Below are 12,672 nucleotides of genomic sequence, written 5' to 3' on the forward strand. Positions count from 1 at the left end.
TAGCAGGCCCTGCCCGCCCGCCCCTTCCCCCGCCCTGGCCTCGGAACCCGCCCCCGAGCCCCTCTGTCTCGTTCCTCTAGAATTTGACAAGTTCCTGGAAGAACGGGCCAAAGCAGCCGATCGGTTGCCCAACCTCTCCAGCCCCTTGGCCGAGGGGCCCCTGGGTCCCCCTCGTGGCGCTGCCCCTCGAAAGAAGACCCAGGAGAAAGATGAGGACATGCTGTTTGCCTTATGAGCGTGGGGCCTGGCACCTGCGGCCTGAGCTCCCGCTGCTCCCACAGTCCCCGACGGGGGCCTGTTTCCCTCCTTCGGTGTTAAGGCTGCTTTGAGGAAGGCTTGTTACCCCCTTCTCTTCGCCTCGAGGATAGGCTGACCCTGCTGTGGCCGCACCGCCTGGGCCGTGGAGAGACAGCTGGATGAACCGGGGTAACGAGTCAGCTCTACATTGGGATCTTGGCCACTCCTGCCTCCTTCCCCACCCCAACCGACCACTACTTTGCTGAGACAGGCCGGCCGCTTGGTTGCCGGATGTGACTCCTTGTCCTCGGGGATCCCCTCCCTGGACCCTTTCCACACTGCCAGTCGAGGCCTGGCTGGAGGCCAGAGGCAGCAGAAGCTTCTGTCGCAGCCTCCGGTCCATTCCCCGGCCCCTGCCTCGTGGACCCAAAAGGCTTTGGCTAGCTGTCGAGGGCCGGCTGTGGGGGCCTCTGCCCAGCCGCACGCTGTCCAGGTACGAAGCTGCGTGTGGTGGGGGCGAGACCCAGCAGCCCCAGGCCGCAAGGAGAGGCTCCTGGAGCACCTGTGGCCCCCACGACCTCCACTGCCTTTTCCTCCATCCTCCTCCTCCTCCTCCTCCATCATCCTCCTCCTCCATCATCCTCCTCCTCCATCATCCTCCTCCTCCATCATCCTCCTCCTGTTCCTCCCAGTCAGGGCTCCACCGGGCACTGGGCCCACCCACCTGTTGATTGATCTTCTTGTACTGGGAGAGGTGCCTTTTGTAGCCCCAATTAAAGGTAGGAAAGCACCCTGCTGGCAACGCTGTTGAGTCTCTAGGTGGGAAGTGTCTTTCTGGCATCACCAGAGACCAGGACTGCTCTGGGCCGGGCCGGGCTAGGGGCATCCAGGAGAGGGCCCTCTGCAGGTGGTACAAGCGGGGTGGCGGCACTGGGCGGCACCGCGTGCGGGCAGGTGCAGCCCCCTCACGCCTCACAACACGGGCTGCAGCCTCGATTCGCCCCATCGCTCTCCTGAGCGACCGCCCTCCGTCCCGAGGGCACCTCCACACTCGCTGTCCCCCCTCGGGCCAGCTCCTGTCCTGCAACAGTGATCACAGAGGAGCGGCTGCAGACGGTACGGGCGTCCCATCTGAGGCCCGGGTGCTAGGCACCGCATTAGGGCTACACGCGGGCTCGGGCAAAGTAAAGTGACTGTCTCCTGTCACAGATGCTGAGCCTGTGACTCGGTGGGTCACGTGAGCTGCCCCAGCCCAGAAGAAGTGGCATAGATGCTTACCATGGGCCAGGTGCTTCCTCATGCATCAGTGCATTGTCCCCATTTTTCAGATGACAACACTGAGGCCCAATTTGGATGCCTTGGCACACAGCTCGGGGAGCTGAGCCACAGGGTGTAGGCACGGGTCTTAGTAAGTTCTTACTCCGTGGCAACCCGAGAGCCCCAGGTCTTGGGGAACCACATTTCCCAGCCTGGAATCTCAACACCAGGCTCCCCGAGGGGCAGCCCAGCCCTCAGCGGTGGAAGGGAGGGGGCTGCTCTGTGGCGGGAGCGATTGACCTGCCTGAAAGGTCTACCTACAGAGGAGGGAAGAAGTCCGAACACGTGGGTCCAGGGGAGCCTGGACTGCTGAAGTGTGGCCTGGGTCTGGGAGCGGCCACCGGCTCCCATCGGTGACAGGCAGGTCACCCGTGATCTTGGCACGCAGGAGACCAGACCCCGCCAGCGCTCCGGGTGGGTTCGGGGCCAGGAACTCCAGGGACAGCTCTAGGCTTGCCCGTCCCCCCAAGCCGGGGAGGGGGGCAGCGCATGGCCCAGGCCAGGCTTCAGAACTTGGAGATGAGCCAAACCTGGAGGAAGGTGGCGGCCGCAGCTCACCTCTGGCCTATTTCTCCAATCCTAACAACCTCTTCTCGCAGGGGAGAGGGGCGCGGCTACCCCACGGGCCCGGCTGTCCGGTGGAGTCGCTTTGGTGAGGCAGAGGCTCCCTGGGCCCTCGCCCTCCGCTCATACAGGCTCAGCTGCTCCAAACCCGAGCTCCCCTCCTGCCTCCTGCGCATGTGAGCGGCGCATTAGCCCAGGTGATGCCAAGGCTGCGGTTTTAACCAGTGCGAAGTGTCGCCTGCACCTGCTCTCATCCCTTGGCAGGTGGCCCCCAGGCCAAGGTGTGGAGCCCTGCCAGCCTTGCCCAGGCTGCTCCTACTCAGAACTGGGAAGAGGCCAGAGTCCGGGTACCACACTGTCCCTCGGCCGCTTCTGCTCCCTGCCTCCACTCGGGCATTAGCACCCCCTCCATCTTACCGGCCTTATCACACAGAGGTGGCCAAGTGTTGAGGACTTTGGCCTCCCTCTGAGGGGCCCCAGACTGCTTTCTCTTGCTGGCCCTGCTGCCTCCTCGGGTCAAGCGCTCCTGCCAGCACACCGCTTCCAGGGGTCCCTTCCTGGGCTATTTCTTGCTGTTGCTGCCAGGAACAACACAGCAGCCCGGCAGGGCCCGGAGCGGCTGGATTTTGTGCTCGGTTCCACATGACGGATGAAGGTGGGTAAAGTGCCTGGGGCTTGGGACCATCTTTTTCGTGCTGTGAACCTTCTGCTGGTCCCTGCCTGGCTGAGGTTGGCAGCATCCGATGGTCAGACAGGACGACCGTGGCAACACGAGACCGTCCGCCCCCCACTCCTGGCGTGGCCGGACTGCTGACGCGCTCGCGCACTCACACATGCGCATACTGGCTCACGTTGTGGGGCACGCTGTCCGGGTGGGCTGACAGGTGTACCACCTACTCACAGTGATGCTATAGGCTTCTGTCCCCAGGCCCGACCTGGGAGCCCGAGGCGGGCTCCCTCCCCTTCCCCTGCAGCCCCTCAGCTCTCCCAGGGTCCCCCCCTCCCCACCTCATTCGGAGGAGCCCCTGGCCTGGGGCCTCTCCACAGTCACAGGGGCCCTGTGCGGTCAAAGGTTTTGATCCCTGCTTACAGGTAGGGAAACTGAGGCCCAGAGAAGCAAAGACTCGCCTAGGCACACCATAACGGAAAAGTGGGACCCAGTCTGCTGCGGGGAATGGTGATCTTACAAGGACCCAAGCCCAGGGAACCTTCTGTGGAAGTCTCCAGGGGCTCGTGGCCCTGTGAACTAGAGTGGCCAAGTTGTTTATTCCTTCCCGCGTGTGGTGTCCCCCGAGCGCCAGCTGTGTACCAGGCGTGGCTCTAAGTGCTGAGAGGACAGAGCTGAAGGTGGCCAAGTGCCAGTCCGGGGAGGGGGAGGGGGTCACTCAGCTCAGTAGGGAAGGGGAGCAGCCAAGACATAAATGCAAGAAGTGCCACCTGCTCTGGGATGAAGGAAACTGATGGCTCGGTGGGGCTGTGACAGGGCCCAGGGCTAGAGCGGGGGGGTGGGGCAGTGGCGGGGGGGCCAGGCAGGAAGGGCTCTGGGCGTCCCCCGGAGGGGGCGGCACTGGGGAACACCTCCCAGGGTCCCCTCCTCTCAAGAGACACCAGGTGGGGCTGGGATGGACGAGGAAGCCCTGGCAGGAGCCAGGCTGGGGATCCCTGAGGCCCGGGCCCTGGGCGGTCCCTCAGCAGCGGCAGGAAGTCACTCGGCCCCACATGAAAGAGGACCAGCTGCCGCTGGGGGCCGTGGGACGAAATGAATGCGGCACCAGCAGCTCCCGCTGGGCCCAGCTGCCTCAGTAGGTGGTGGCACCAGGCCAGGGACACAGGCAGGTTGAGTGGAGCCCAGCCCATGGGCAGGGGAAGGGGCACCTAGGAGGCAGCTGTGTGAAGCACCAGCTCTGCCTGGCAGAGCCTCCACTCCCCCCGCCCCGCACCCCCTCCTGGCTTCCCTGGGCCACCAGAACCCCACCCTAGGCCTGGACACTGACCCCCCCCCCCCAAATCCCTCACCCCAGTGTCAGCATCCAACCTCTCCAACTGTCCTAACAGCAAATCCTGGCCTGGCCACTTCTGAGCTGTGTGACCTTAGGCAAATTATTAACCTCTCTGTGCCTCCGTTTTCTCCCTTGTAAAAGGGACTGTACCAGCTGCTCCTTCATAGGGTCGTGGTACGGATTCACAGAGGATGAGGAGCACAGCACCTGTCAAGAAGATGCTCCCCACGTGCTGCCACGGATGGTACCCCTTCCATCCAAAACAGCCTCTGCGGCAGACACCCGGCCAGGGGCACTGCTTCTCTGACTCCGGGGTAATTGCAGGGACCCCAGCCCTCTAGGGTGCCCGCTGCATCCAGGACAGCCCAGATCCTGCGACGGTGCCTTTATGCATCACTCTGCTAGGCCCGGGGTCCTGGACGCAGGGCTGAGCAGGGCTGACCCCGCACGTCTGCAGAGCCCCTCTTCCCCTCCCCTCAGAATGGCCCGGGGCTCGGGTCAGCGTCCCACGGTGGCCACGAGATGGCAGCAGCGCGACACGCACCGGGCCCGCAGGGGCAAGCGAGCACGCGGTCCACCACCGCCCAGGGGGCCACCCTCTTCCCTGCTGACGCGGGCACCGGCCCTCTCTGCCCTCGCACAGGGGTCCTGGGCCCCCAGTCCAAACCCCGCAAACTCCCTTGCCCTCTGCCTCCCATCCCCCGCACGCTGACAGGTGTGGGGCTGGGAGCTCCGGTCGGAAGGACCCTCTGCGTGTCTGGACAAGGGACCTCAGCCCTTTTATTCCCTCCGACTCACCACCGGGTTAGGGGGAGAATTCGAGGAGACAAGCGGGGGCGGGGGCAGCAAATCAGAGCCCCGTCCCCTCGTCCCCTCGGAGCCCGCAGAAGCTGCCAGCGTCTCCTACAAAGCAGATGGCGCGCTCATCCACACGGGGCGCTGCGCCCTGGCTTCCCCGAGGACGAGGACGAGGACGTGGCGTGCAGATCTGTGTGTACCTGGTTCCGCCCGTGCAAGCAGGAGAGCTCGCGTTCACACCAGCCGCTCCAACCACAATCGACGGCGCGGGACCCCTCCCAGTGTTCCCTATCTATTGCCCCCTTCGGCAGAGCGGGGACCTGCCCCCCACCCCCTCCCACCCCGTTACCCTTCAGGGAGGGACCACCTCCCGCAGCCCCCACTGCCCTGCCGGCAGATGTCCTCCTCTCCTTGCTTGGGTGGCCACATCATGCCCGGATGGAACACCAGAGCCCCCGCTCAGACCCTGGTCCTCACCCTGCGCAGGCTCCAGCACCCCACTCTGGCCCCGCCCTCCCCGCACCCACAGCCCCCCCCATCCCCTGGCAGCAGCCCACCTCCACCTCCAGGCTGTCTCCCACCTCGCTCGGCCCCGTCTCTGTCTCACGGCTTCACCCCCACTGTTGAGGACAGGAGCAGAAGAATGGAAGAGGTTTGAGTCTAAGAAGGACGATCAGAGGAAGCCTCTCTGAAGTGGCATCCACATCCACTGTCCTCATGGACCATCCGAACTTTTGTGCAGTTCCAAACTACCCCGGCCTACCTCCTGCCTCGGAAAACGGCACAAAAGCCCTGGGTCGGTGTGTGTAAGGCCACCACGACAGAGCATCACAGATTGAGGGGCTTAAACAACACAAAGGTGGTGGCTCTCGGTTCTGGGGGCTGGAGGTCAAGGGCCAGTAGGGATGTTTCTTCTGAGGCCTCTCTCGGGCCTGCAGGTGCCGTCTTCTCCCTGTGTTCTCACGTGGTCCCTGTGTGTGACTGTGTCCCAACCTCCAGTCAGATTGGATCAGGGCCCACCGTTAATGACCTCGTTTAACCTTAATCCCCTCTTTAAAGGCCCTACCTCCAAATACACATTCTGAGGTCCTGGGGGTTGGGACCTAGACATTAAATCAGGGGGAGGGCACACTCAGCTCAAGATGGTCAGCTATACTGATGCCCTCAGGGCCCTCTGGCCAGGCCCACCTGCTCTTCTTACCCACACAGACTCTGCAGAAGGGTGACCACATGTAACACCCACCTCCACACCCCTGCCCCTCCCCTGGGAAGGGCTGTGAGGGTGGCTTATCGGTCCATCCTTGGGCCTTGAGAGCCAAGGGCAGACCAGAGTGGGGAGAGTAAAGGAAAGGCCACAGGTGCCCAGAGCCTGAGCTATGGGCCATCCTGGTCCCCATGCCCCCCATTACGTTTTAGAGCAGACCCAAGGCAGCGAGTTTGCAGGGTTCCCTTACGCCCACCCTGGGGCAGGACCACACTTGGGGAAGCAACCTCATGGGGCCCCATCCTCTCTTCTCACCTCTGACTCAGGACTGTGGCCTCTCCCTCCCTGCCCCTGTCCTAGGCCAGTGCACATGCCTCATTCCGGCACTGTCCAGGCTGGTTCCACACCGAGGCTGCACCTCTGGACTTGGCTGACACAGGGGAGACGTCAACACCTACCCCGGCCCCAAATCCCACTGTGATTCCACAGACAGGGAAACAGAGGCCCAGGGGAGGGAGGGGGCCTGCCTCACCACTGGGCTGCTTCCCACCAGTGCAAGGTCGCTGGAGGCAGCCTCGTTCCAGCCTGGCCTGGGGCTCCTGGGTCCTTCCCCCAACCCAGGACCCATCAGGGTGGGGAGCCACCTGCTGCGTGGGAGGCAGGGGTGGCCGTGAATTACAAGGCCCTGGGCGGTCCCCCTCGATAGCATGGCATGCTGGGTGCCTGCTGGGGAGCTTGGCCCACTGTCTCAGAGGCAGGAAGGAAATGAAACCCAAGCTGGGAACACCCTTGCACCCAACCCCCAGCCGCACCCCAAGCTAGTCCCCGGAAAGGGGAAGCAGATGGTCCACAGCAGAGGAGGGCCAGGGAGCTGTTGATGTCATTCCCTGCCCCTAGAATACACCTGGGGTAGGAGGACCCTACCACCCCCCTCCCCGCCCCGCCCTCTGCTGCTCCTGAGATGGAAAGAAAAGGAATCCCCATTTTATGGAGGAGAAAAGTAAGGTTCAGGAGGGTCAGCTGACCAGTCCAAGGTCACGCAGCTAGGAAGTGGACAGGCCTTACTGAGTGCTCCTTCCTGGGGAGAAAGGGTCTTTGTGGGGACAGAGGTGAGGTGCGGTTTATTCTGGCGCTGGAGATATGCCTGGGGCTGCTTCGGAGCCAGAAAAGTCACCTTGTGTGAGTACGTGTGTGTGCGCATCTGCATGTGTGGCCCTTAGGTGGTGGGCTGGAGGTGCCATTTATTCTACAGAAGCTTCCTGGCCACCTGCAGGGAGGGGGCTACCGCCTGGAGGGGAACTAGAGCCCAGGTCTCCCACTGGAACCTGCCCAGCAGGAAGCAGGGAATGGAGGGTTCTGGAAATCCCTGTGCAGAAACACCTACCTCCCTGGCACCCTGCACCTGCTCCCGGCTCCCCCAGGATATTACACCAACCGGTCCAGCAGCTTGAAAACCTCTCACCAAAGACCCTGGATGTGGACGGGGTTTTTTTGTCTATTTCGGTTCGTTGTCTACACAACATTTTGCGAAGCATTGAGTAATTAACATTTTTCCCTGTACGCGTCATCAGCGGATGCTGTGTCCAGCGTGGCACAGTGGACAGCCTTGTCCCTGCCCCCAGCTGCACACCTGTTCGTCCAGCCCCCTGGGCCCACCCACTGCTTGGGTCAGAACCCCAACCCACACCGGCAGGAGCTCAGGACGGCCGTGCTTACTGTGCCCAGGGCGCCACCATGGCTGCCACAGGCCCTGGCCTCACTCTTCATCGCGCACCACGGGTCGTGACCACCCCGGCGTCTGCACTGGTCCCACCACTCTGCAAACCCAGCTCGAGGGTGGGCTCCTTGACTCCCAGATGAGCTACTGGTTCTCTCCCATTCGTCCTGCGCATCTCGGCACTTGGGGATCTTGGCTTTCAGACTCCAGCTTCCAACACGAAGCCCCTTATCCCCCCTCCCTCACCCCTCCCCAGTTACTCTCCCACCAGCAGACCCACCCATTGCCCACTAGCTGAGAGTCAAGAGCAGACAGCATTGGGCTTCCTCCCATGTTGCAGCAGAGCCAGAGGGCCAGGAGAGGGGGGTGGAGACCCCTAGGCTGAGAACACGCGGGCCTTCCAGCCCCACCTCCAACTGTCCTTAAGCCCTCCCTGCCGTCCATTCACCACTGGTCCAGGCGCCGTCCAGACATCCCTCCATCCAGTACAGATGCAGATTCAGCCATCCCTTCTTCCATCCCCCTTCCATCCAGAACCTGCATAGACACCTGGCCCACAGAGGACAAGGCCCCACCAGAGAGGGACGTCACACAGCAAGAGCCACTGTGGGTGGCACCAGGTGACAAGAGACCTCTCTGTCTCCCTCTTCCTGGCCACAGCCCACCAGAGAAGAAAGAGACCAGAGGACAGAGCAAAGGGGGGCAAAGGAGCAGGCACGCACCACCCCCAGGTCCCTCCAGCAAGGCCCTAAGGTGCTGAGGGGCAGGGAGGAAGTGGGTGTCCAATCAGAGGACAATGAATTTCAGACTGGACTTCGTCATCTGTGACAGTGACAAGAACGTTTGCAAAACTGCCAGAGGTGTCACAAAGGCTGTGGATGGGGGGCTGGGCATGGTTGACGACAGTGGTTGGAGAAAATGAACCCGTGTCACTTTCAGGTTTGTGAATGGTGACTTTGGATCTGCAAGCTTGGGGAGAATGGAACCCGTCTGCAGTGAGAGGGAGGGAATCCTATGGAAGCCACCAGAAAGGGGGAAGCCCTGGGTGATCAAGCAAGCGTGCAGGGAAGATCCAGGCAGGGGAGGACACGGGGTATCCCCAAAAGTTTTGGAAGAACAGACCTATGGCACTTGCCACGTTAAAGCGTGAGGCCTGATGTCACCCCGGTGACCTCAGGATCTTTAGCAGGTCGTCTGCTCACAAGCATTTGCAAGAGTAGGATTTTGTAGAAATGGAGAAGGGGTGAAGTTCCACTTTTGAGTCAGCACAGGACCAGGAGACTCACTCAGGAAGAAGCCAGAGCAGTGGGGGCAGGGCAAGTGTCGAAAACATGAGCATCCAGGATCTCAGAAATCTCTGGAGGGCTTCGGACTTCTACTGGGTGTGAAGCTGGGGGGTTAAAGCATCAACCCTGCCCTCACTGCAATGTCTCCCTCACACGCAGCCAGAATAACTTTCAAAAGGCGAATCTGACTGGGTTTTACAACACCGCCATGCCGAACCCCAACACACACACCTAAACCCTTCACCTGCTCTCGGGTTAAAGACACACTTCCTGGCCTGGCCTCCAAGGCCCTGGGGGTCTGCATCCTGCCACACTCCAGATCTCTGCACTGCGCGCACACACACACACACACACACACACACACACACACACAGGTTGTCTTTCACACCTCAAAAGTTTCACGCCCTGACCACAGGGCCCTTGCACATGCTGTTCCTTCTAGAACTGCCCAACCCCCAGTTAACTAACTCACCCTTCAGGGCTCCACCCCAGACCTCCTCACAATGTCCTTCCTCTAACTCGGAACTCACCTCCGTGAACGCACTGGCAAAGAGGAATGGAATAACCGCAAGATGGCTTAGAGTCCACACCTTAGACCAATCCTGATTCATGCCCTGCCACTGGGCCCGCCTCCCCTGAGTAGGTCTTCATTTGAATCCTTACCAACTTGGGAGATTGTCATCAAGGGGGAACATGGATGGCTGTTGAGTAGACAACCGACATTATCCACCAGATTACCATGCACTCCATACTCTCCTACTACTTAACAGAGGTGGAGGGGGCTGTTAGACATTTCTGGAAGGTGAGGCATGAGCAGGAGCATGAATGCACTTGCCACGTCTGGGGGCTGGACCCAGACTGGCCTGACAAGACTGGGGGATGTGTGAGTGATCGTGGAGCCTCACTACTGGCTTGTTTTTAATGCAGGTAAACTGCAGGTCAAATCATATCCCCTGGAACACACACACACACACACACACACACACACACACACACCTGCACAGCAGAACTTCTCACCTCGTTTAGCAACAGGTAAGGCTTTTTGTCTCACCCTCCAACAAAAGCCTGGTAAAGACTAGGGCACAGTCGTAGACTAGTGGTGCCATCCAGCTCATTAAATCCAGTTTTTGTTTGCATGCCTCCAGTGATGGGACACTCACCACCTCCCACGGGCGCCCATTTCACCAACGCCGACCCATCGATTAAGCCATAAAATCTAGTCGGCGTATTGGTTAATGTGTACAGAGTCTCAGTTTGGGATGATGGAAAACGTACTGGAGGTGGGCAGTGGTGAGAGTTACGTAACATCGTGAATGTCCTAAATGCCACTGGACTGTATGCTTAAAAATGGTTAACATGAGAAATTTCATCTTGTGTGTATTTTACCACAATGCAAAAAAAGAAAAGAAAAAAAAAAAAGCACCGCCTCTGGGGTTCACAACTTACAAGCGTGACTTCGACTACTTTTCAAGTGACCTTTAAAAAGGTCACTTAAAAAAATCGAGCTGGCTGTTAAGGCAAACGGACACACCACACCCTCTTTGATCCTGATTTCCCTTCATTCAGTCTTGTGCCCCCAGCTCAGAAGTCTGGGCTCAGTATTTCCAGCGTCCAACCTGCCTCTGTCCGCGCAGGGGCTGCAGTGGCTGGGACCCTTGCCCTGCTCCGTGCTAGGCTCTGAGGACCTGTCGAGGAGCAAGTCACTGCCTCTGTCTTCCCAGACACAAGGAACAAGCAGATCTCTCTCTTCTTTTCTCAACTTTTTTTTAACGTGCGTTTAGTTTTGAGAGACAGAGACAGACAAAGCGCGAGCGGGGGAGGGGCGGAGAGAGAGGGAGACACAGAATCCGAAGCAGGCTCCAGGCTCCCAGCTGTCAGCCCAGAATTCCTGACGCAGGGCTTGAACCCATAAACTGTGAGATCATGACCTGAGCCGAAGTTGGACACCTAACCGACTGAGCCACCCAGGCACTCCAGGTCTCTCCTTCGTTTTTCTAGTTGAAACGGGACTCCCAGACCAGCCACTAAGCTCCCGAGGGACTGGTCCATGATGATCCATCCCTGAAGACCTCACTCCGGTGGGATGATGACAGCAGCACAGAAGACACTGGTCCCTGAGCGCTGGGCACACACAACGTTTGTGGGGAGCTGCCCGTGGCCCCCTGGGAATGCTGGGTGACACAGGGCAGCTTGGGGGTGTTCCAAAAAACAGGAGGCAGGAATTACCATCTTCGAAACCCCCTCCTCGAGCAGCCCCACCCCAACCCTCAGGAATCACAGACCAGTCAAACCATCAGAGAAGTAGACAGAGAGCAGGAGGGAACTGAAAACCCAGATGTCTCGCACTCCAACTGGCAGCCGGAGGGCCATGTCAAGTCCTGTAGTGATTTTTTTTTTAATTGGGTTATTGCCAGAATTTGAAAAAGAATGTGAAATTTCTCATTTCTCTTATTAAAAAAAGAAATAAAAGACGACGTCTCGCATGGCAAGAGCTGGCTGGAGCTGAGTTCCAACTGCCCCCTACATGGGGCATGTGGGCCCCCAACTGGCCACAGTCTTCACCCCACTGGCCCATCAAGCCCCTGGAGGCCTCTGACACATCCCTTGTCACAGAGGAGTGGATGACGCCCGGAGGCTGAGCGGCTTTCCCAGTTAATAACTCATGTGGGACCAAAAAGACCTAGAATCTCAGGCGGGCCACCCAGCACCCACTCCAACCCTCCAAAGGACCTCTGAGATGGCTCCGCCCTGGGCAGCAAAGTGGACTCACCTCCGTGGGGGAGGGGACAGTGGCTCTCTAGGAAACCCGAGGAGCCGGCCAGGGACCAGGCCCATCCCGCTCAGCCGCAGACATGCCCCACTCCAGGGGACACAGACAGTGAGCCACTGTCTTCGTCCCTCGCCACCCTCCTATCTCCCCGGGTCCCCATCTCTCCTCATCAGCTCTGTGGGTAGGTCCAGGAAACCTGAACGAGTGGTTAGCAGTGGCCAGGCGGGTGAGTTGAAAGGCCTTCAGGGCGAACGTGGGGAGGAGGTGGGCTAGAGGGAGGGTGCGGAGAGAGGAAGGGGAGCCGGGCAGCCCTCTGATGGGGAGGAAGCTGGGAAAAGAGCAGCCGAGGTTGAGCGGCAGCAGGTGGGTGGGCTCGGTAATGCTGAGATGATCACCAAGCCCCTTCCTCAGCTGGACCTACGAAGCATGGTTTCTTGTTTTTTCTCTCCCAGGGGCAGGGAGATGTAAGTGACCTGTACGTTGGCATGAGTAGAAGGTGCACAGCAGTGATTTCATATACACAGATATTGCGAGATGGTCACCACAGTCATTCGAGTTAACACCCATCACCTCACTCGGTCATCCATTTCTCCCCCTCGTGATGAGGGCTTCTCTTCGCAACTTTCAAAGGTACAATATGGTTTTGCGAACGCTCGTCACTGTGCTGGACCCGACGTCCCCAGCAAAGGGTTGTGTTTTGTGCACACGCATGTCCCCGGCGGGCTGGCAGGGGGAGGCACTTAGGGACCCAGGGGGGTGGAGTAGCCACCATTTGAACA

The 12,672-nt window shown here is 60.0% G+C and overlaps 1 protein-coding gene across 5 annotated transcripts in view; it reads left to right on the forward strand.

Annotated features, from left to right (window-relative positions):
• The window catches only part of TOM1 (target of myb1 membrane trafficking protein), a 45,127-nt gene extending 41,600 nt beyond the window's left edge, over window positions 1-3,527 (forward strand). For 4 of the 5 annotated variants that reach the window (XM_042947663.1, XM_042947667.1, XM_042947665.1 and 1 more), the window contains exon 16: window positions 81-3,527. In XM_042947663.1, coding sequence (XP_042803597.1) covers window positions 81-235 — 155 coding nt within the window. In that variant the 3' untranslated portion in view covers window positions 236-3,527. The remainder of the gene's footprint in view (window positions 1-80) is intronic. The other variant, XM_042947664.1, reaches the window with a different exon arrangement.
• Window positions 3,528-12,672: the final 9,145 nt, after the last annotated feature.

Source organism: Panthera leo, chromosome B4, assembly GCF_018350215.1.
Source record: "Panthera leo isolate Ple1 chromosome B4, P.leo_Ple1_pat1.1, whole genome shotgun sequence".
NCBI lineage: Eukaryota > Metazoa > Chordata > Mammalia > Carnivora > Felidae > Panthera > Panthera leo.